The sequence below is a fragment of the Gopherus evgoodei genome, chromosome 1 (assembly GCF_007399415.2).
Source record: "Gopherus evgoodei ecotype Sinaloan lineage chromosome 1, rGopEvg1_v1.p, whole genome shotgun sequence".
Classification (NCBI taxonomy): domain Eukaryota; kingdom Metazoa; phylum Chordata; order Testudines; family Testudinidae; genus Gopherus; species Gopherus evgoodei.
In genome coordinates, this window is record NC_044322.1 from 293091122 (window position 1) to 293116252 (window position 25131).

General features: G+C 40.8%; 1 protein-coding gene across 7 annotated transcripts in view; it reads right to left on the reverse strand.

Annotated features, from left to right (window-relative positions):
• Positions 1–25131, reverse strand: part of SYT1 (synaptotagmin 1) — a 526016-nt gene that overhangs the window by 125842 nt on the left and 375043 nt on the right. For all 7 annotated transcript variants that reach the window (XM_030548647.1, XM_030548651.1, XM_030548646.1 and 4 more), the window contains one exon: positions 8247–8431. In XM_030548647.1, the coding sequence (XP_030404507.1) occupies positions 8247–8431 (185 nt within the window). The remainder of the gene's footprint in view (positions 1–8246; positions 8432–25131) is intronic.

Consider the following 25131-nt stretch of genomic DNA (forward strand, 5'->3'; position numbering starts at 1 on the left):
GAAAGGAGGAGCCTATACAGGAAGGATGGACTCCACCCAAACCAATATGGAACCAGACTGCTGGCATATAAAATTAAAAAGGTCATAGAGGAATTTTTAAACTAAGGGCTGGGGGAAAGCCAACAACTGCAGTGGAGCACATGGTTCAGACAGAGACATCCCATAGGAGAGGGGATACTTTATATTCTAGTAAAGAGGAGAGGACAGAAGCAGATAAAATACAGATAATAACCAAAGAGAACCATTCAAATGAAAGAGAGTTCTGTTCAATTACATCTCATGAAGACAGACAGGTAAATATGGACACATTTTATAAGTGCTTGTATATAAACGCAAGAAGGCTAAATACTAAGTTGTGTGGACTTGAATGCCTGGTATTAAAGGAGGACACTGATATAACAGGCATCACAGAAACTTGGTGGAAAGATGATAATTAATGGGACACGGTAATACCATGGTATAAAATATATAGGAATGACAGAGTAGGTGTGACTGTGGGAGTCAGCACATTGTATGTGAAAGAAAACAGAGTCAAATATAGGAAAAATCTTAAGTGACTCAAACAGTACCATAAAATCTTTATGGATAGTTATTCCATGTTTGAATAATAAGAATATAGCAGTAGGAGTATATTACCAACCGCCTGACCAGAATGGTGACAGTGATTGTGAAATGCTTAGGGAGATTAGAAAGGCTACAAAGACAGAAAATTTAATAATAATGGGGGGATTTCAACTGTCTTGATATTGACTGGGCACATGTCACCTCAGGATGGGATAGAGATATAAAATTTCTAGATACCATTAATGACTACTCCTTGGAGCTGCTTGTCGTGGAACCCAAAAGGAGAAAGGCAATTCTTGATTTAGTCCAAAATGGAGCACACCATCTGTTCCAAGAGGTAATATAGCTGAACATCTCAGTAATAGAGATCATTACGTAATTACATTTAACATCCCTGTAAAGGGGAAAATGCCAAAGAAATGCACCACAGCAGCATTTAACTTCAAAAAGGGGAACTACACAAAAATGAGACAGCTAGTTAAACAGAAATTAAAAGGAACCGTCAGAAGAGTGAAATGCCTGAAAGCTGCAAGACAACTATTTAAAAACTCCATAATAAAGGCTCAAACTAAATGTACTCCTCAAATAATAATAATAACAACAATAATAATAATAAAACAGTAAAAAGACCAAAAAGGTACCACCATGGCTAAACAGCAGAGTAAAATAAGTGGTTAGAGGCAAAAGGTAGCCTTTAAAATTTGGAAGTCAAATCCTACTGAGGAAAACAGAAAGGAACAAACTTTGGCAAGTAAACTGTAAAAATATAACTAGGCAGGCCAAGAAAGAATTTGAAGGGTGACTAGCAAAAGACACAAAAACTAAACAACAGTTATTTTTTAAGTACATCAGAAGCCTGCCAAGCAATCAATGGGGCCAATTGACAATCAAGCTGCTAAAGGAGCTCTTGAGGAAGACAAGGCTATTGCAGAGAATCTGTTAAATGAATTATTTGCATCAGTCTTTACTGCAGAGGATGTGAGGAAGATTCCTACACCTGGGCCATTCATTTTAGGTGACAAAGCTGAGAAACTGTCCCAGATTGAGGTGTCAGTAGAAGAGGTTTTGGAACAAATTAATAAACTAAACAGTAGTAAGTCTCCAGGATCAGATGGTATTCACCTAAGAGTTCTGAAGGAGCTCAAAGATAAAATTGCAGCATTACTAATTGTGATATGTAACCTATTGCTTAAATCAGCCTCTGTATCAGATGACTGGACAGTAGTTAAATAATGCCATTTTTAAAAAAAGGCTCCAGAGGCGATCCTGGTGATTACAGACCAGTAAGGCTAAATTCAGTACCAGGAAAATTGGCTGAAATTATAGCAAAGAACAGAATTATCAGACGTATAGATGAACAAGATGTGTTGGGAAAGAGTCAATACAGCTTTTGTAAAGGGACACCATCTCTCACTACTCTATCAGAATTCTTTGAGCATGTCAACAAGCATGTGGACAAGGGTGATCCAGCTGATATAGTATTCTTGGACTTTCAGAAAGCCTCTGACAATGTCCCACACTAAAGATTCTTAAGTATAGTAAGCAGTCATAAAATAAGAGGGAAGGTCCTCTCATGAATTAGTTACTGGTTAAAAGACAGGAAATAAAGGGTAGGAAAAAATGATCAGTTTTCACAATGGAAAGAGGTAAATAGTGGGGTCCCTCAAGGATCTGTACTGGGATTTGTGCTGTTCAAGCTATTCATAAATGATCTGGAAAAGGGGTTAATCAGTTACATGGTAAAGTTAGCAGATGATACTAAATTACTCAAGATAAGTCCAAAGCTGACTGCGAAGAATTACAAAAGGATCTCACAAACTGGGTGACAAAATGGCAGATGAAATTCCAGGTGGATAAGTGCAAATAATGCACATTGGAAAACATAATCCTAATTATATATACAAAATGGTGGGTTCTAAATTAGCTGTTCCCATTCAAGAAGAGATCTTGGAGTCATTATGGATAGTTCTCTGAAAATATCTGCTCAATGTGCAGCAACAGTCAAAAAGGCCAACAGAATGTAGGAACCATTCAGAAAGGGATAGATAAGATAGAAAATATCATAATGTCACTATATACATTTGTGATACGCCCACACCTTGAATATTGCACGCAGTTCTGGTTGCCCTATCTCTAAAAAATATATAGTAGAATTGGAAAAGGTATAGAAAAGGGAAAGAAAAATGATCAATGGTATGGAACAGCTTCCATACAAAGAGCAATTAAAAAGATGGGTATTGTTCAGCTTTGAAAAGAGATGACTACGGGGAGAGACAACAGAGGTCATTACAATTATGACTGGTGTGGAGAAAGTGAATAGGGAAGTGTTATTTACCTCTTCACATAGCAAAAGAACTAATGGTCACCTAATGAAATTAATCGGCAGATGGTTTAAAACATACATAAGGAAGTACTTCACACAATGCACAATCAACCTGTGGAATTTATTGCCAATGGATGTTGTGAAGGCTAAAAATAAAACTGGGTTAAAAATTATATAAGTTCATTTAGGATGGGTCCATCATTCCCTCTGAAGCATCTCGCACTGTCCACTGTCGAAATACAGAATACTGGGCTTGATGAACCATGGTCTGACACAGTATGGCCATTCTTATGTTCTTAAGTGATTTACCCCGGTGACACAGTGAGTCAATGGCAGGACTGGGGATGGAATCCATACAGCATGATTTTCAATCTCCTGCTTTAGCTAATACACAAACTCCTCCCAAGATAAAAATCTCTCACAAATAGCAGTGTTTCAGCCTGATGCAATTAGAAATGGCTGAGATATTAAATCTCCTTCTCCACAAATGCTTTGTGACCCAATAAAAGGTGCAGACCATCACGGCAATTATTCTCCAAGAAACAGGGCTGAATTTTGATAATTTTTCAGTGCCACTGTTCATCACAGAAGTGATTAAGTCTATTCCTTTCCCAAAGGCTGAGCTTAAGCAAGAAATTTGCTGTACCAATGCATTAAATTCAGACCCATTAAATCAGCAGCTATTACAGTGTCTCTAGAGCAGGATGTTTTTCTGCAGATGAAAAAAAAACTGCAGAAGAAAATTACGGGAGATTGGTAGAGAATGATAAACTGTAGCACAGAAAATTGTGATAGCTATATCTTTAAAAAATGTTCGACTCCCTCTGCACTCAGGTACACTAGTGTAATTCTGGAATTACCCCACTAAAATCAATCTGGTTTGGAGTAGACTTTGCCTGATACCTTAAAGTGTACTCACTGTATTAAGACTACAAAATACTAGGAATAAAGTAATAGTATGAGATACTGAATATTTTAGCACCAGTAGAAAGAGACCATTGTTTTGGTGTTTTTGAATAATTTTCTGTTTTGGTCTAGATTTGATACAGTGAAAATGCATATTAAAAAGAAATAAAAGCAGTACATTTCTTTTTTGTGCATATCAGTTTTAAACTTGAGCTTTCTAGTACATTTTGACTTAATATATTTTGAGTATGGAGAAAATGACAACCTTTTATCCAACCAAAAAAAAATCAATTTAGTTCAGCCTTTTGATGTGTCAAAGCTATGTATAAATCTTAGCTGAGGAGCCACAGCTGTCAGGAAACTAAATATATCAGAGCTTTAGATTAGGCGTGTCCAAATAGCAAAATAAACCTACCGCAAGTGACAATCCAGAACAGTCATGAGACACAACATAGATAAGGATGACATAGAAGGAAGAAATAAATATTAAAATATCCACACACAAACATTAGTAAAAACCATGGAGAAATGACCTTTTTCACAGATAATATAGTCTTTATTCACCTCTACACAAGAAAGGCCTGATCCTGCAACCTTCACTCATGCGATTGGTCCTGCTGGAGCAGACAGCTCTCCTTGCATGAATAAGAATTACTCTCATGAGTAAGGGTTTTAAGATCAGGTCCTAATCTGTCCTTTAACTATTCTCCCTCTTTATAGCAACAACATTTATTTAAAATATATTATATTAAAATTATGTTAAAAAGAAAAAAAAAACATGTTGAAATATGACAAATCTATCTGAATACTGGATATTACACAATTCAGTGTCTAACAGTTACCAGTGATAAGTTCTGACTCTGCATTCAGATCTACTTAGGGTGACCAGATGTCAGTTTTTAAAGGGATAGTCCTGTTTTTTTGGGACTTTTTCTTGTCCCGTTTTTTCACAGTTGCTATTTAGTCACCCTAGATCTACTATTATGGACCCCTGCGACTAAGCAGAGCCTCATTGGCTTCAGAAGGGCTCTAGGTGGGCACAGGGGCTGCTGCTAGCAAGATCAGGACCTAGAGTCAGTGGAATGTTATTGGTTTTAATGAATATTTATCAGAAGAATAAAAAAAGAAGTTACTTTGAGGGCCCAATCCTTTAGCTCTATCAAGTGGAATATTTCGCAGTGAAGTTAATGGGACTTCTGCATGCACCGTGGGCTGGAACTTGCAAGCTGCCTATTGTCTACCAGGAGGTATTGAGCACTCAACTTCCACTGAAATCAAAGGGAACTGAAGGCACTGTGTTGAATCCAGGAGGTGATCAGAACTTTGCAGGTTAGGGCCTAATGACTACCTGATTAAGCCTTTGTGCTTTGGCAACATTTCAGATTTCTGGCACCATACATGAGAGGGGAGGGATAACTCAGTGGTTTGAGCATTGGCCTGCTAAACCCAGGGTTGTGAGTTCAGCCCTTGAGGGGTTCATTTAGGGAACTGGGGTAAAAATCTGACAGGGGATTAGTCTTGCTTTGAGCAGGGGGTTGGACTAGATGACCTCCTGAAGTCCCTTCCAACCTTGATATTCTATGATTCTAATGCAATAATTCTTTCCAGGTGGATTTGCATAGACCTTTTTCATATATATTTGTCTGTTTGCTTTAAAATTTATCTCCTTGATATCTTGGAGGCACTCTCTTGCCATTTTATTTGTAACAGAGGCACTAAAATGATTACCTTCTGAAATACCTGACATTCAATTTAGCAATACACTGTCTTCATGTGGAAATGCTAAAATCTGTGGTGTTGATTCAAGAACAAATCATTAACTGATTTTGCTTATACTGAAAAACAAATACTGCAAATATGGTCAAGGTTTTCCAGATTAGGAATTAAAGATGATAGGAGCTTAGGGCTTATGAAGATAAGGCCACTGATTTAGATGCTGAAAAAGGCACCTAAGAGCCTAACTTTAGCAACCCATTTCTGAAAATGTTGGCAAGCAGATCCTCAACTGGTGGAAATTGTGATAGCTCCACTGGCCTCAATGGATATGACAATTTCCACTGGTTAAATTCTAAATATATGGACACATTTATTTTAAAATAAATAATAAGATATTAATTTCTATATGACTTGAAACTGTAGCTTTTTGTATGCTTTTTGCAAAGTTTTGATTATCTCCATGACAATGAATTAGTAACTGGAATTTGACCTTTGTTTTCCTCCAAAAAGGGACTGTGTGTCAAACTCATCATTATCTATTAAGCACAATTTTATATTTCAATGCTAGAGTCATTGGTCATTTATCTAGGTCACAACAAGTGTAATAAACACCACTTAATAATATAGTATAAGTACAAGAACAATCTTATATGATACAGAACAAATCTCACATAAATATCTACTAACAACTTGTCCTACAAAGAAATGTTAGGTTTGTTATCGTTAGTATCATTTGATAGCACACAACAAACAATACACTGAATTTTATCCCCAAAATGCTCAAACGATATTTTCAAATTATTTTCGTTTCTATGGTCAAAAGTTTGCTAAAGTTGGCCAGGACGAACTCAGCATTTAATGGACTGCTTTTTCAGACAATGTCTCAGAGAGAAATATCTCACAATTACTTAATATTGATAAACTAGAACAATTTCTATAGCTCAAGCACAGGGAGTCCAAGAATGCCTCCTCAAAGTGCCTGAATCAAGACAGTATAAGAACTTTCTTTTTCACATTTATCATATTAAGTAAAACAAAATCCTCATTAGACTTTTGCAAGGGAGGATCCAAGTTTTCTGCTCAGTAATATTCTGAGCTTCACCACTGTAGAATTTAACATATTTTGTGGCACTTCTGATGACAGGAAGCTATACACAGTGGTCACCATTAAAATGTTGATCCATATAGTCTGAAAGTAATGAGCTTTACCCACAATATTACTTATTCAGTATAGGGAATGCCTGTAATATCTTGATAAAGCTAATTGCTTTCAAATGTGTGTAAATGAAGAGTCCATTTTCAGTTATGTGCAAACTGTGCAAATTTAGTCAATGGGCCTGCAAATGTAAGGAGTAAGGAAATATTAAAGAGCTCTCCGGCTGGATACTGCATGCTGCTAAGGGCCTGATCCTGCTGCCGCTGAAGGCAACTGTGGAACTTCAACTGACTTCAGTGGTGCAGGATTAGATCTAAAGTGCACAAAGAATGTCTTCGGATTCTGATCTTCCCCATGCAAAATCTTAATTATTTGCAGAAGTGAAGCTGAAGCACCTACTCCAGCTGAAAAGATTTTGTGCTGCGGTTCCTTAATTCTTCTGAATATACATTATTTGAAAAATGTACTCATGTGCGTCCTTAGCTGCTGAAATACCTCCAGATGATCTACACAACAGTGTAGTTTTATCCCCACCTATCAAGCCTAGCACTAATTAGATAACTAGTGAAAATGGTTTCATTTATATTTTACCACCCCTGTATTTACCATACATCTGAACTCTTTACCACGCCATCCCACAAGAGAGCCAACACTGTGGAATTTTCCTCTGATCAAAAGCGTAGACAGTCTTCTTTCAGATCAATGCTAATCTATTCTGTGGCTCCAAAGGGAACACTGGATTAGATGCAGGGTCCTGCAACCTTCCAGTTAGTGCCCAAGTATAACATCTCTCTCACACACACAACAGGTCAGAAGCAAGGGTTTCTCTGCTGTTCTCAAATTAATGTTGTGCAAACAGCAGCATGATGATCTGTCCCCAAGCCATTCACTGGCTCTCAGCTAAAACAGTATTCTGTCACCTTTAATCTCCTTCTCCCTCCCACATATATAACTCTGCCTTCATCCCCCTGTCCAATTTTCTTTTATTCTTTCCTTTTCGTGTCCCTTTCCCTTGTTCCTTTGCGTCTCTTCGACCATTCTTCTGCTGTACTTTGCCTTTGGTCTCTCTCTAGGTAAGCTTCTGTTTTTGTGCAGCAAGAGATTTAGTAACCCAAGTGCACTCTTGCATGTCATTTAGTTTCACAAGAGCTTGATTAGTACCAGTCATCTAAACATGGGTTCTCTCTACCTCACTATTGCACCTGGTCCTAGTCAAAGTCCTATATAGACATGGCTGTAAGACTCTCCTACAGCTATATTTTTGAGACCACTATTTTCTCAAAACCCCTCTCTTTTATATAGACCAGTGGCAGTATTCCTCCTCTCATTTGGAGAGAAGTTAACTGGCTGCTTTGAAAGCATTGACTAGTGCTGCCACCAGTAGCGTTTGCCTGTTGAGTCGGCATCCTCCAGTGGGCACCAGGGGGTTACTAACTGGAACTCCAATACAAAGCACAGACAGCTGGTCTCCACTGCACAGCACCACTATCCAACCATTGAGCAATACCATAAATAGATAATTGTTAGAAGACTTAACACTTTAAACATAAATAGTGTCCAAGAACAGGATGGCTACTTTACCTGGTCTTTCATGGTCTTCCCTAAATCTTTAACATCTTTCATGTTAATAGCATTCTTCCCTCCCTTTTCCTTTCCCTTCTTCTTGTTCTTCTTTTTGAACAAGCATTTCTTACAGAGACAAAAGCAGCAGGTAAGGATTAGTAGGACTGCAACTATGGCTATGGCTATTAAGGCCCAAGGTGGCACTGGAAGAGAAAAAGAAACACACACAAAGTGGCACACTGTTAGTAAATTTAAAAGTAAAAACCAACAGATTTCATTTGTAGCCAAACCTTTTATCAACCTTTTGAGCATATATCTAAAAATGTTTTGTTGAATTTGTATATTTTCCTCAATTGAACATTTACACAGAGAACATTAATATAACAAAGCAAGCATTATCTATCTACCTACTTGGAAATAAACAACAAAGAATGTAACTTGCAGTTATTTAGATTAATCAGCAGGAATAATTTGATTTGTCTAATGTACTCACAAGGTACCCATCTAGCAAAAATTTAAAAACCACCTTTAAAATGTTAATCATGTTTAGAGGAAACTGTTTACTTCTCTCTGTATAATCATTCTTGTAACCCACCTGGCATTATGGCCTGGTAAATCAACCTAGCTTGAAGTCACGTGGCGCTGACTGGGGACTTGCCTCAAACAGAGCTTAGGTAAAGAAGTGCCTCTGAACCACACAGGCAGTTTTAATAAGCAGCATTTTTCCACTGTTTTATTTGACAGACTAGTGGGCTACTCATTATAGATGCAGGTCAAGGTTATCAGTAAATAATGACCAAGGTCAGAGGACTGCTCAGTCCAGCATCTATGCTGATAACCATCAAGTCCTTCTGATATTGGCAATGTTTCAGCGCACATTTATGTTTTTATTGAAATCTTATAAAGAAAAACATGTTTCGTTTATTCATTCAGTCCAGGCTTCTGGACACTGCTGTAATACAAAGAATACATCATAATAATTATGATGAATTGGTCTTGCAAAAATTAAGACGAGAATTATCTTCACATAAGTAAACTTAAATATGAGCTCTTCTGATTCCCATAGTTTTCATTGACATACATGACAAAATACATAATGTGATAAACAATGGGGTTTTAAAGAGGAGAATCATTTTTGTGTCTTGAAATGTATTCTGCCTATCAGATCTGCCAGGTATTCTCTCAACTCAATACATAAAAATCTCTAAAATTACACAGGGCACAACAAGAGTGGTATCCGAATTTGACAAATTTACATCAGTGAATCACAAAAGGGAAGTGGACAGTGAAAATACAGAAAATTTAATTGCTTAAAACAGCCAAGTAGAGTAGAAAGCATGATTACTGGAAGTTGCACTAGAGATATAAAAAGACTGTAGGAGAGATGTTTGAAATAGTTAAATAATAAATTCCATAAGACTTTATGTGTCTCTAAATGTTCATTTAATGTAGTTGCCATAAAAGAGATGCTGTACTGTATGTAGAATAAATGTGAACTGATTATCAAAGAAATGAATGTTAATAGATACAGTGAGCAGATTAGCAGCTGTTTAAGAAAGATATTTTATGGAGGTGGCAGTAGCAATTCCACAGTTAAGGCTGCATTGAGATCCACACTTCTTGAAAGACTAAAATCTCCATTTTATGCTTTAACAATTGAATTTTGTTTTCAAATTTGGCACAATACTTTAGAGGGCAATTGACTTTTCTCTGTCATTAATTTTTTTGTAAAGTATTTACTAACTTTTCCAGAAGAAACCATTTAAAATGCTGCCTTTGGGAAATTTTACCTTATTTTCTTCATGTTTCTTTGGGTTCCTCTGTTATTAAATCCCCCCGCCAACCCACAGTCTTTGTCAATTCCAAACATCACACGTAAACACAGTCTATGACTACAACAGAGGTGTAGGCCACTTTTAACATCTGAAATTAAACAAAGTGCCAGTCTCCTTACTTGAGTTATGCCAAGATTAACCAAAGGAACTGCTTAGATCCATCAGCTATTTCTGTTTTCCAGTGCTGCCAACTCACTTCACCAGCTGTGCTTTGCACATACTCCCAGTGATGTGGGGAGGCAGTTGACAACAGGAGGTATGACGATGAACTTCAGAAGAGAGGGGGGTGTGTGTGAGTGTGTGCGCGCGTGCACAAGAGAGAGCATGCATGCACACACCATGAGGAAAGGGAGGATAAGGAGAGGCAAACGGAATATACCCAAGGTGAAGGACACAAGGGATTGAGACTTGAGAGGAGCAGGATGGGGGTTAGCCTGGATGTGCATGTTGCCTGGGAAGAAAGACAATATGAGAGGGGGGTGTCTGGGGCAATCAGATGCCTATAAGCTGAATGAAGGGGGTCCTCTGGCACTGCTCCCTTGGTTCCCCAGAGTAATGAAGCAGCAGCACCATGAGGAGTTCTTCAAGCACTACTGCCTTGACACACAGACCCTCAGCTCCTTTGTTAAATTGTTTATTGTAATCCATTTGTAATTAATTGCAGACAATAACTCTTGTGTTATAATTAAATCACGAACAAATGACTGCGATGCTCAAAGTGATACAGAATTTTTAATTGATCTCTTCAAAGAAGACACTCCCCAGTTTTTTGTTAAAGCAAATACAGGTATAAAGGAAGGAATCTTTTAAAGCTGTTCAAGCTCTGGAGACTTTCAAAAAGGCTTCAACAGCCAAATCTTCAGGAAAAGAAAGGAAAAAAACTCAAACCAGACAGACTGTAAAGAATATTTTCTTCAATATGAGTGTACAATCTCTGTCAAGAAGATGGCTCATCACAATACTGCTACTGGCAGAGAGCACTCAGCCTTGTATTACTGGCACTGAAAGTACAAATGAGGTTTAAAACAAGTAAAATTGCAGCTGTATAGGCTTTGAAACAGAACCAGGTGTTTGTTTTCAGAATGTTTCCTAGAAATTTTATTTAAATCCTTCTGAATAGAATTAATTATGCTATATGATAAAGCCAAGATTTTCAAAGGAGACTAGTGATTTCAGGTGCCCCAATTTCTGATACCTTAAAGGGGCTTGATTTTCAGAAAGAGTGGAGCCTCTGAAAATCAGGCCCCTTTAAGATGTCTCAAGTTGGACATCCCAGAACAGAGGCACTCTAAATCACTAGTCGCTTTTGCAAATGTATGCCTATAGCCTTTAATTTTCTGACATACTGAATATGAAAAATGAGGAAGATAGCTATATTAATTTTATGAAGTTTATAATCTGTGGATATGATAGTTACTGTGGCTTTATGGAACCCTAAAGGTTAATTCCAGCTGGATCTCTTGCCAGGTATCCAAGAATCTGGCAAAGCTTCTAATTCAATGGACAATACATTGCTGGAAGGTGATATCGGACCCTCTCTGAAGAAATGTGTGGCCAGGTTCAGGCTGCTCAAAACCCCAGGAAATCTAGGGCAGGGACTCTTAAAAAAAAGTATCATTGAACTGTTGAAAAGGATAAAAAGGCAGACTGTGACCTGAGGGAGATGCATTCACTGATGGATCAGACCATCAGAAAGGCAGGAGCAGTAGGAGGTACAGCCTGTCTCGCCCAGCCCCAATGGTGGGTGGGTGTGCCTGTTACAAGCAGGAATAACATATAGCTGCAAGGAAAGGCTAAAGTTTAAGACAGATAACATGAATGTAGGCTTTTCATTGTTGTCTTCCCTACCTGATATGTTCTTGTGGACAAATAACTAATACTTGTTTTGAAGAAGCGGTCCTGAGTCACTGCAATTTCATACCTGTCACATGCTTTTGGAAAGAAGTCTATAACGGGCCAAACCCAGATGGACTGGCTGAAGGTAGCATGGTTTGTCAACAGGGATGCTGCAGCCTGGTGATCCAGTCTGAAGTGGGGTGAATCATGGGATTTGATGCAGAGAAGTTCAGGCGTAGGCCTGTCACTTGGAAAGGGTACCCATGGAGAGACAGAGGTTGAAAATGCAGCTCCCCCCTGAACAATAACACTGAACCAAAGAGATAAGCATCAGGACTGTATCATTAGCCAAGATATTTTAGGGACCATTTCTGTTGACCTCACTCATGTTGAGCAGCAATGACTCATGCAAGTAGTCCCACTGAATCCACCAAGTTCAAAAGCACAATTTAGGTGAGCGAGCGGAAAAATGGGAAGAGATGCAAAATTGTGTCCTTTGTATAAAACCTTTTTTTTTTTTTTGGTTCGTTTTACAAAAAATGCTTGGAGAAGTTCATTGCTGACATTCCAGTGAGACAATCTGAAAATATTAAATGCCAGGGAGGACAATTGATCCCAGAGAAAGAGGCAACGTGAGAGAAGAAGAAAGCTGCATATCAGCATCAAAGTACTAATGTTGGTGTACACTGCATAGATAGAGTCCCTCCTACTAAACTACTCAAAAATGCCTTAATAAATGTGAATATCTATAATATTATCAAATGATGTAAAAGCCATTGTTTGGAAAGTTTCAACACTGATTTTGACAAGTTCTAATTCTGGGCATGCATCACTGGCTTTCGATGCTCCCTAGTCAAATGAATCTGTATTTTTATAAGGACATTTGCAATAACTGTGGCATCAGGCTTATCATAATTCTCAAACATGTATTACTCTCCTGGTGTCAGCTAACTTACAGACAACTACAAGGTGACCAGAAATCCAATAAGTTTGATGTTTTGAACTGTATCACCCTAAAATAGACACATGTATGAATATGCATATAGGAACTGAGCTTGATGACAAGTTTGCTCCAATTATAATGGATTATTCTGGAATAATCAAAAGCAAAGTAGTACTTAATTTAGCACATCAGTTGCTGCTACCTCAGTAGAGCAGAACTTTTATGCCTGGGTTCGGTTTGTGAAATCGTCACATTTTCCAGTTTGCTTTTATAAGTCCTACTGATTTATGCCTGTCTTATATTATATAGCCTAGTAACATACACACAGGGTAGGATAGGGAAGAAAGAGATAATTGCCAATAGACACAAGTTACCATATTTGCCAACATTTACAATTGATCAGAAGGGACAACTTTGTCAAGGCTTTTTGTTTGATTTAAATTAAAATCTTGGAATCTGTCTTTGGAAACCGATTTGAAAATACCAGTGGAAAATTCCTGGGTTTTAGATGATCATAAAAAATATTTTAACAATTACATGATAAAAAAAACGTAATCCTACTTGGTATAAAAATGAAATTCTGTAGAACAACAGCTTGACACTGGTAAAATATATTCTAAACTAAATACACACCAAATCCCGGGCCCCCAAATTCCCTTACCTATATGTATTGAATAGAGATTGCTCCCCTCAAACCCTGAGTCTTCTGGCCAAATCAGACAGGTTAGTATGTTCGTTCAATATCAGGAGAAAAAAGTCTCCTCCCTTGGCGGGAGCTCAGATGTTTGGAAGGATAAAAGGCAGGGGAAAAAACAGATGGAGAGACTGGAGTAAGGGAGTATCAGGGAATGAGGAAAACAGCAGAAAAAAAGGAAAAATTGTATAAAGGGATGAGTGCTTTGAAATCACCCAAGGACAAAACAACGGAAACCCAGTTAAGTCTGGGAGAAAAGTCAAGCCACAAAAGAGAGAGAATGTAAGTGGGAGAGGGAAAGAAAAAGAAAGGAACAAAGAGGAAAAGCAAAAAACAGCATATGTAACATTAACATTCCTAAATTAAGTTTATTTATGTGAGCACCAGGGCTTTAGGTGCTGTACAGTTATTATAAGAAGTAGGGGTGAGGGAGGAAGGCACAAAACCCACCAAAACTAAAACAACCACCACCCACCAGACACCCACACCAGTAAGCATTTCCCCTTCCTCCATCCAGTCTTTAACATCAGAGAAAAGCCTGGTCCTCTGAAGTTTAAAAACAAGGAAGAGGGAAAGAAAGAACAGTATTCTTTGGATCGGGGGGGTGAACTGAATTCTAAAATTAAGGGCCCGTTATCAAGAAGACCCTGCCAGTATCCCACTCCTATTTAAGCTAGGGGAATAGTAGCTAATTCCCCATAGCTGATGGCAACTGCCAGGGTATACTATAGGGAAACAGGTGGTCTTAGGGTGGCCAATTTTGGTTGGATTTATTCCTGGAAGTTTCATCACATGACATAATCTTTAATTAAAGATTAATCTTTAATTCCTGGAGACTCCAGGACAATCCTGGAGCGTTTGCAACTGTAGGCAGTCTCTAAGGCAGTCAGAAACCAAACAAACATTTAGGAATGTATTGATCAAAATCAGCATCTCAGCCAGAAATCATGCTCTTTGTGAGACATGCTAATCAGTAAGCAGGCAGCTGCAATTTCCAAATGGTTTGAAGGTGTAATCCCATATGAAGCACACGGAAGTATTCCAACTGTGGTGGCAAAAGCATGGACAACTCTGACAACTTTCACATATGAAAAAAGGGTTGCAAGCTTCTTGCCAAGCACAGATGTTGGAAAGATGTTTGGAAAACAGCTGCTCTCTGTGCATCCATCCACAAGAAGTTGGGGATTGAAAATCTTCAGATTGCACATCTGAGTAACAAACCCCAGTTTTATTTTTAAGAAGTACTGTGCGGATGCACTGGTACTCTACTTTTTTGTCTAGTCTTTTCTAAAATATGCTCTAGACTTATTTTTGATGGTGCCAAAACAGAAAAGAAAGGGCAGCTTCACAGCTGCCCAACAGTACCTTTATCCTAAAGTCCACATCCACAAAACTAGTCTGCAACACAGGTGAAAGAATGAGACTGAGGCTGGCTGAAGAACATATGCTCTGGGAACCCACCCTGGAACGTAAACAGGGGAAGAGGATATCACAGCTGACTGAGGAAGCAGTATGCAGGTTACCAAAAAACACAAATATAAATACTGGTGTGGACTAGTTAGAATGCCAGAATGCACTGGGAAGGCATGAAGAGAAAAAACACCTATCATATCAATACAGTTTAAATATTAAACACTCATTACTTGCACATGTGTTTTTTCTCAGACACAGTTACATATGCTGTGTGGCTCTGTGAGCACACTTTGCATATTGCATTCACACTTTATTTCCATTTTCACGTCCTTACTTCTATCTTAGATTTTCTGTATGGTTCTGCTTAGTCCTTACTATAATGTGTGTTTAAATCCTACCTACCACTAGAGGGAACCAGGACAAAGCATCTCAATGAAATGGAATGATGCTGACATTTCTCCACTCTGTCTATTGTTTGAGCATTCAAAGTGGTGTTGCAGAAGGCAGTCGCCATGAATAACTTTTGGAAATTACTGAAGCTGTAACTGAGCTAAGGGATGTGTGTTATGACAGCAAAACTTCCCTCCACACAAAATAGTGTGACATGAAAGTGTGCTGATCAGATGGGTTTCACTTGTTGAATATGCTGCTGCCTAAACTGTTTGTTAGCTGTTATCATGCAAAATCACTGACACTTTGTATTGCTGAATATTCCAAATTTGGCTAATGAACTGACCTGCAGCCTAGCAGGCACGGAGGAGCTGCAGCCTGTTATCTGGCAGCATTAGACAGGATTATACACCTAGCCAAGACACCTGGAATGCTGGCTGAGCAGACCTGCTTACCTTGCCCTTCAAATGCCTGAGGCCAAATCTGCATAAAGTAGATGCTAATTTACATAAATATACTTTACTATTAGAAATGCAATTTGTTTAATTACTTCATCTTCAGGGCAGGTGGTAGGCTTCTCTTCCCTAGATAAACATCAGGCCAACACCCCATCTTCCTCTATGGCTGAGTCTTTTTTTCTTTCTCTCTCCTTGTCACCAATTTCTCTCTCTCCCATTTCTTTATCCCCCTCCCCACAAGAGCTCTCTGCCTACTCCCCTCTCACCTGCTCGTTTTGACCCATCCTTTCTGAGAGAGACTGCAGAGTCAAGAAAGTAGGGCAGAGGGGTTTCCAAATCTCTTCCTTCCCAACAGGCCCCTACCACACTCATGCATAGCAACTGGGCCAGGGAAGGAGATGAGCCTCTGAGTCTGATGCTTCCTGCCTGTCTAGCAGTTAGGGGGAATGCACCATAGCTGTGCCACAAACAGGGCCGCTCGGGGGGGGGGCAAGTGGGGCAATTTGCCCCAGGCCCCGAGCTCTGCAGGGGTCCCCAAGAGAATGGCGAGGCTCCCGCCTCAGCCCCTCTCCTGGAGCCTCAGCAAATCAAGCAGCATCCCCGGACAGCGCTGCAGCGTGTCTCCGGCGCGGCCTGAGCCCCTCCCCTCAGAGCTGCATGGTAAGGGGGTGGGACTCGAGCTCCAGGCTGAGCGGAGGGAGCTCAGGTCCCGCTGGAGCTCGCAGCCCCGCCCCCTTACCACACGGCTCTGAGTGGGGCGGAGCTCAGGAGGCCCACTGGAGTCACGCTGAGCTCTGGGTGATGGGGGAGCCGGGGGTAAGGGGCCGGGGCCAGGGGGGTTGTCTAAGGGGCAGGGAGTCTTGGGGACAGTCAGGGCGCAGGGAGGGGGCAGAGGCTGGGGGGCGGTCAAGGGACAGGGAATGGAGGGGTTGGATTGTGGGCGTTCTGGGGGTCTGTCAGGACTCATCGGGGGCGTGGATCGGGGTCGGGGCAGTCAAGGAACAGGCAGCAGGGGTGGGGTCCCAGTGTGGTGGGTGGGTGGGGTCTCTGGGGGACAGTGAGGGGACAAGGAGCAGGATGGGTCGAGGATTCTGAGGAGGGGTGGGCAATCTGGGGCAGGAAGTGGGTGAGGGTTAGATAGGGGGCAGGGCTAGGCTGTTTGGGAGGCATAGCCTTCCCTACCCTAACGCTCATTCAGCAGTTTGAGGCTCGCAGAAGAGCCAAGCTGTTAGCTTTTCCAGTAGGGCTACCATCCCTTTCTTCTCAAATGCCAGGTTATAGTCTCTATTTAATTTCAGTGCCATAAGGAGATTCATGTCAGGGGAGGGCAGCTTCATTTAAAATTAGCCACTGGGGGAGGGATCACATGAGAACAGCAATATCCTTCCCAACCCTACCAAGGGAGACCTCTCTCCCCTGCATTCCCTGAGGCTTCAAAGGGGTTAAATCAGTGGTTCTCAAACTTTTGTACTGGTGACCCCTTTCACATAGCAAACCTCTGAGTGCAACCTCCCCCTTACAAATTGAAAACACTTTTTAATATATTTAACACGATTATAAATGCTGGAGGCAAAGCGGGGTTTGAGGTGGAGGCTGACAGCTCATGACCCCCAGTAATAACCTCATGACCTCCTGAGGGGTCCCGACCTCCAGTTTGAGAACCCCTGGGTTTATTTAATTTTAGCACCCTGTGTCCATTCACGTGCATGTGCTATTTTGAGCATTTCAGTTTTCACGACATAGGCTCATCCCAGATTCTGGAACAAGCTCAAATGCTCAGTTCGTGGAGTATGTACATAAGCTATACTAAAGACAAACCCACAGTAACTGTCTTCAGTTTGTGAGGGACCCTATGGAGCCAGTCTCTAGGAAACAGATAAATGCATGGAGATTAAGTCCATTAATGGCTATTTGCCAGGATGGGTAAGGAATGGTGTCCCTAGCCTCTGTTTATCAGAGGGTGGAGATGGATGGCAGGAGAGAAATCACTTGATCATTACCTGTTCGGTTCACTCCCTCTGGGGCACTTGGCCTTGGCCATGGTCTGTAAACAGATACTGGGCTGGATGGACCGGTTTGACCCAATATGGCTGTTCTTATGTTCTAACCTAAATGAACCCAAAGTTATGGAGACAGATATGAGTCAAGGAAGCCAGCAGAGTATCAGAAATCTGGAAAAATCTCTGACTGGATGGGCTCAGGCGTTTGGTCACAAGCTGAGGTGGTTCAAAAGTTTTGGATTTTTTTTTAAGCAGAATTTTTTTATTGTTTCTTTGAACAATCAAACACAGCATGCAACAAATATTTGGCCACACACTTCTGAAACCAAAAACCAAGTTCAGGTTTTGGCAGACTAATTTCAGCTTTTCAATTAAAAAAACAACAAATTTTGATGGAAAGCAGACATTGGCCGTGATTATTTTCTGCTTTTTAAAAACCATTAGTTTTCGATCCAAAAAAAGTTTTGATGGAAAATATTTGTCCAATCCTTTTAATGAGCTTTAGTGTCTTTTAGCATTAGCTGATGCTGAGAACCAGTGATACCTTGTAAAGAAGTTTTCTCAAAACTGGGTTTGTGGTGAGATGCGGAAGGTTTATTTTTCCCAGGGCTGCCCGTGTGGGGGAGCAAGTGGGGCAATTTGCCCTGGGTCCCACAGGGGCCTCCATGAGAATATAGTTTTGCAATTTTTTTTATGGAAGGGGCCCCCAAAATTGATTTGCCCCAGGCCCCCTGAATCCTCTGGGCGGCCCTGGCCACAAAGCCTTTAGAATAAAACATAACAAAATGAAAAGCTCTGGATGACTTCCAGAAATGCCAATGGCAGCATGGGCATGCTGCACAACTGGAGAAGAATGCAGAAAGCCGGAGCCTCCAGCCAAAAGCTGGACAGGAGGCAGCTCTGATGCAGGCTTTCAGGAAAGGTGCATTTGCAAACATATGGTGATGCCAGGAAACTTGCCAGTGGAGGACACGAGGCAATTCAAGGAGCTAATAATCAGCTCTAAAAACCTGTAGAAGCTTGAGACAGCATTTTCAATCATGTTGTGGACAATGGTATTTTGTGGTTAAAGAGCATTTCACTCTTCCTGTGACATTTACTGTATGCTACACTTCAAGCTTTGATCAATAGTCTCAAGGAAAAAAAAAATGAAAAACTCAGATATCTGCCTATGATTTTAGACTGGGATTTTCAAAGGCAGCTAAGAAAGTTCAGTGATACTAACCTCCAGCATCCAAAAATCCTGAGTCAAGCCTCAATAATTCATTGCATTGGCTTAAAAATTATGAGATATTTAAAAATACAGTAATATATTTTGGGTAATTTTTATTTGCCTTCTAAATTTTTGGTCTTTTGGGTCACATTTTCAACGTTTGTCTTGCAGCCACGAGGGTTAGAAATATACTTCATTTTTTTCAAGTAAAAGCTGATATGCTAACTTGCTGCAAGAATTCAGGAGTTGGGACTTCAAGAAGACACAGAACATTGTGTGAATCAGCAGTCTTAGGAGTTAGATGCCCAACTCCCAGGGAAAGTCACTGGTTTGATTTATTGATGTTCAACATTAATTTAGAAGTCCTCAAAATAAGAATGATGACTCAGTTTTAACTTCATCAAGCATAGTACAGAGGAATATTAAGTTTTGTTGCTTAGGTCATATTGTTTTAGACTAAAGTGCTTTTCATCAGTAGACCGCAAAGTACTTTACAAAGGAGGTCAGTATCACTAGCACCATTTCACACGCAGGGAAACTGAGGCACAGAGCAATGAACGTGAATTGCCCAAAATCATCCAGTAAGCCAGAGCTAGGAATACAAACAAGGTCTCCTGAGTCCCATACCAGTGCTCTATCCCCTCAGAGCACAATATCAGCAGGATGTTTATTAGCTTATAAAAACTAAGTAAATTTAGTGCTCATAAAAGGTGTCAGGGTTGCAGCTCTGAGAATGATGTCCTCTGTTTATCCATCATATACATACAATGCAGGCAAACAGCAGCGCATGTTTCTTCACCATAGTGAGTCATTTCTACTGTAAATGAGCTACTTCTAGGAGGGAGTTCATTCAGTCTCTATTGACAATACCATACGGATGCCAGGTGTGATGGCAGTTTGTGAGAACAGCAAACAGTAATGACTTTAGGTCCCTTGTGTGATCTGCCTCCCTGCCCCCTTTCCTACTGCTCTCTTATGGTAAATTGTCCAAAAAAATCATGGACTAGATGTTGGAGAATAGCCACAAGTCATGAATTTATAATAAAAATGCTAAAATCCTCGTGGTTTGTATTATTTTAATCAAAATAGTATTGAATCTCTGCAGGGAGCTGCCTGGAATCACTTACACAGATCCCTGTGGGAAACCACTAATCCTAATATTGGACAGTTCCTGCTGTCGCTCAACCTTACATCCAGCTCAGAGTTTGAACTGGCAGCTGTTGAGGTTCTCAGTGCAATTGCAACTGTTTACTGCCTATCCGTATGACATAAGACCAACATGTTAAGAGCCAAGGATTTTTATTTTTCAAATGATGAACTTCATGGAATCCAATAGAGTTATGACAGAAATGCCTCATACAGGGCCGATGCAACCATTTAGGCGACTGGCACTGGGATTTGGGAAGGCACCATTTTCTTCGGCAGCGACTGCGGCGGCCTGATCTTCAGCTGCCCCGGTCGCCGCCGGCATTTAGGCGGAGGGAGCTGGGGCAGGGGAGTGCGGGGACGGCCGCCTGCAGCAAGTAAGGGGGGCGCTGATTGGCGCTGCAAGCCTGGGAGGCGGAAGAAGTGAAGCAGCGACAGCATGCTCGGGGAGGAGGTGGAGCAGGGGTGAGCTGGGGCGGGGGGGGCCTCAGGGCGGAGGGGGGGAGCTGCCACGGAGGAGGGGCCTCAGGGCGGGGGCTTGGGGAGGGCGCAAGGTGGAAGTTTCGCCTAGGGCGCGAAACATCCTTGCACCGGCCCTGGCCCCATAGGCCTTGATCTTGCACTGGGATCCACCAGAGTGACTATGTGGAGCTATATTGACTTTGGATAGACTCTAAGAAGGCACTGATGAAAAACTGGGTCTTTATCCATAACTTATCTGCAGCATAATGACCCAGGATTTAAGTATCTTTTGTTTTAAAATCAGGGAAACAACAGATTGTGAAAAACGGTTAACATTTTCAGTTCAAAAACCTTTGTAATTTTTCAAAAAGAAACCCTTCTTCTTATCACTTCAATAGGAAAGCATTGCTTAAATGTAGTTAACAGCTAGAGTGGCTTCATTCCCAAGTAGGGACAGGAGCTCTTTTAAAGTCTTCCCTATTTGTCAGCAATTTTTTTTCTCATTAAATTCTTAAATCACTTGCCTGGAGTATTGAAAATTCAACTAGCAAATCAATCAAACACCATACCAAAAACCCCAATTACTCTCAGAGGTTTATTCATATTTTTTTATATACTGAATGTTAGGTCAATTGTATTAGGTATGTAGTAATTGTTGAGAGGATGGGTTGTGTCTTTCCTGTGCTAGGAAGGTATCTAATGATTCTGAATATGCATATTTATTTTGCTGAACAGCAACCCCAACAAATCAATTCAGCTTCCACATTTCCTCATATTTTAACTGCACACATTTAGCTTTGAACTAACAGAGGTTCTTTTATATGCAATACTATCATTATTAATATTACATTATTTGAATTATGGTAGTGCCTAAAGGCTGCAATTAAAGCTCACGACCCCAGAGTACTCAGCAACGTATACGCACAAAACAAAAAGACAGTTCCTGCCCAAAGGGCTTAATTACAATCTAAAAGTATGTCTACACAGCAGGAGAAAAATCCAAAGGCAGAGGGCTTGGGTTGTGACACTAAAAATAGCCATGGAGACATTCTGGCTCGGGCTGGAGCTTGGGCTCTGAAAGCCAGGAACTAGGGTAGATTTCAGAGACTGAATTCCAACCTGAGCCTGACTGTCTACACAGCTATTTTTAGTGTCAGAGCACAAGCCCAGGACTGTAAACCTGGGCTCCAAGACCCTCTGCCATGGCTGTTTGGTTTTTTTGGGTCTAAGGCAGGGGTGGGCAAACTATGGCCCGCAGGCTGGATCCAGCCCGTGAGTCATTTTAAGACTGGCCGCCAGCTCCTGCTGAGGGGCGGGGTCTGTGGCTTGGCCCTGCACCAGAGCTCCAGCTGGGGCACTGGGTCACAGGCCACAACATGCTGCTTGGCCCTGCTCTGGCGCTCCAGCCGGGGTGCTGAGTCATGGGCCATAACACACGGCTCAGCCCTGCTCTGGCTCCTACTGAACTCCAATGGCCCCCTCTGGTGCTCCAACGGGAGCTGCACGGGCAGTGCCTATGGATGGGGCAACATAGGAGCCAGAGAAGGGACATGTCACTGCTTCCGAGAGTTGCTTGAGGTAAGAGTCTCTTGGAGCCTGCACCCCTGAACCTCTCCCCATGCCCCAACTCTCTGCCCCAGCTCTGATCCTCCTCCTGCCCTTCGAACCCCTTGGTCCCAGCCTGGAGCAGCCTCATGCACCTCAAACCTCTCATCCCCAGCCCCCCCCCCCTCAGCTGGAACCTGCCCCCCTGCCCGAACCCTGACCCCCCTCCGACCCTCTGAATACCTTGGTCCCAGCCCAGAGCACCCTCCTACATCCCAAAGTCCTCATCTTCAGCCCCACCCCAGAGCTTGTACCCCAGAGCCCTGACCGCATCCCACACCCCAACCCCAATTTTGTGAGCATTCATGGCCTGCCATAGAATTTCTATTCTCTGATGTGGTCCTCAGGCCAAAAAGTTTGCCCACCCCTGCCCTAAGGCCTCAAGTCTGTGATGTGTTGTGCGTGGGTGCACCAGTTCACCCTTGCCAATTACAGTGCAGGATTGGGGGAAGGGGACTTTAGCATGTGACAAGAGACAACAGGTGTGTAGAACACACAAATGAGAGTGAGGAAAAGAAACATCTTTGGCATTGTATGTAGCAGCCTCAGCTCCCCAACTGCTTAGCCATTGTTGAGTTCTTTGTAGGCATTACTACAAAGGTGAGTTGGTGGGGGGGAGGGGTAATTTTAATAAATCTGTGCATGGAAAATGGAAGCAATTAACCATTTACAATGCTGAGACAAGAAAGAAATCCCATGTGATTATCTATGGTTTGCATGAAACTTGTGTCTCTTGCATAAGAAATTGGTGCTTTTACCTATTATTTTAACTAGTCTTTAGGGAAATAAAATCGTGGGTTTTTTTACGAATTTTATTTTAAAAAACATACATTTTTATTTTTAAAGATATAATAGAAAATTTAAATGTGGGTTCTCCTATTGCCTAGTGTTTCCACCTCCTTTATGTTGCAAGGAACTCTCACCTCCAATGTAACCCAGATTTCTGAGACAGCCTATGCACAAAGAAACCAATTTCGAAGATGCATTTGAGGTTAATAGCCAAATTGCTTTTCTTTCCTTTTTAGAGGCCCATTTAACATGCTATTATGATGACGATGATGCTGATTGATTACTGGCTTCTGCTTTTCTGCAGAAAAAGCATGATTTCTGATTGGCTAAGTAGCAGAGCAGTAATGGTCATTAACTTCCTTGCAGAAGCCACTGCCAAGGTGATAAATAGATTTGGTTTACATTAGCTACTAGACTAAAGCATTATTTGACCTCATTAATGGCTTCTAATCAAATCCAAAGTTACATGTACCTAAGGAGAAAGACAATTATTTTAGGAGAGTAGACAGACTCTTTTTGCCAGTCCCAATAAATTCAAATGGTCAAACCTTGCCCCACGGAACATCAGGTGGGGCGAGGATTTCACCCAAAATGTTTTAAGCAAGTGTTATTGCCTCATTCTTTCCATTTGGCTTTGGAGAACATTGGTTTTTACCAAGTCAGTTAAACGTATTTAGGATTCAATTCAAAAACAAAAAATAACTACAAACTTCTATTCTATACAAGGCCAAAGAAGATTGTGTATCTTGGCAAATTGCTCAGCTTTCAAAAGCCATTTATGTTAGCACTGAAGCTCTGAGTAACGATAGCTTGGGGATGGAGAATAAGCTTCTGCTGTTGGGTCGCTAACATTCTTCATAACTATCCCAGCAGTCCATATACAGAAGGTCAGATACTGATCTTGATCTGTATCTGCAACTACTATTGGTCTCTGTGGGAGCTGGATGTTTGGACTGAAGAAGTGCTATATATGTACAAACATTTTAGCCTTGAATGAATGGATATTGTGGATGCTTTTTAAAACATCTACTGGTCAGATTTAGAAGAGTAGACCTGTGAGGGGTGGCAGCGTTGAATGCTTAAACTGAGTAACTATCAAAGATCAGGGAAATGTTTACAAAATATCAGGAAAAACCTATGTGAATATAGAATGCCAAAGAAGAATGTGGGGGAATAGTCTTTGATGAATTAGTCCCTTGTATTTAATTCAAGGGAGAAAATATCTGCAGGGTTGATTGTTAGGATATAGATATTCAGGCCTGTCTGCAAAGGCCTATACTTCAAGACTTATCACTTAGCTAGTTATAGAGGTATAAAAGAAAGAATCAAAAATCACTGTCTGTGTAGTGGCCTTCTCTTAATGTGACAGTCTGAGGCCTGGTTCTTTAGCAGCCATAAACTGGGAAATGTATGGTCACGTCCTCACATTCGAAACTAGTCATATTAATATAAGGCAATCTGGGACTGTTAGGAAGGTGATTAGATCTATCACCTCTAGAGAAAGGGAAGAGCCTAGAAGATGTAAAAGGAAACTTAGTTTGATCGCATCCTGTCTGGCAAGAACTCACTTATCAACAGACACATCTGGAGAACCCTTATGTCTGTATAGATGTAGTTGTGAAATCCTTACTTCTGTATTGTTTTATATGTTTATTTGCATGGTCTCTGTCTGGTTCTGTAATTGTTTCTGTCTGCTGTATAACTAATTTTGCTAGGTGTAAGCTAATTAAGGTGGTGGGATATAATTGGTTAGCTAATCATGTTACAATACGTTAGGATTGGTTAATTTTAGTAGAATGATTGGTTAAGGTATAGCTGAAAATATTACTGTATAAATTAGGGGCAAACAGGAAGTAAGTTGGGATTCAAAAAATAAGGAAAAGGAACTTGAATTTAAGCTTGCTGAAAGTTCACCCCAATAAACATTGAATTGTTTGCACCTTCGGACTTCGGGTATTGTTGCTCTCTGTTCATGCGAGAAGTACCAGGGAAGGGTGAGAGTGAAGAAATAAGCTCTCTAACATTGATTTTCTAGCATTTGCTAGGAATTAGGAACACCTAATCTATTAAATCATCATACAGCATAAATTTCATACAAACACTGAAAAATCTACATGGA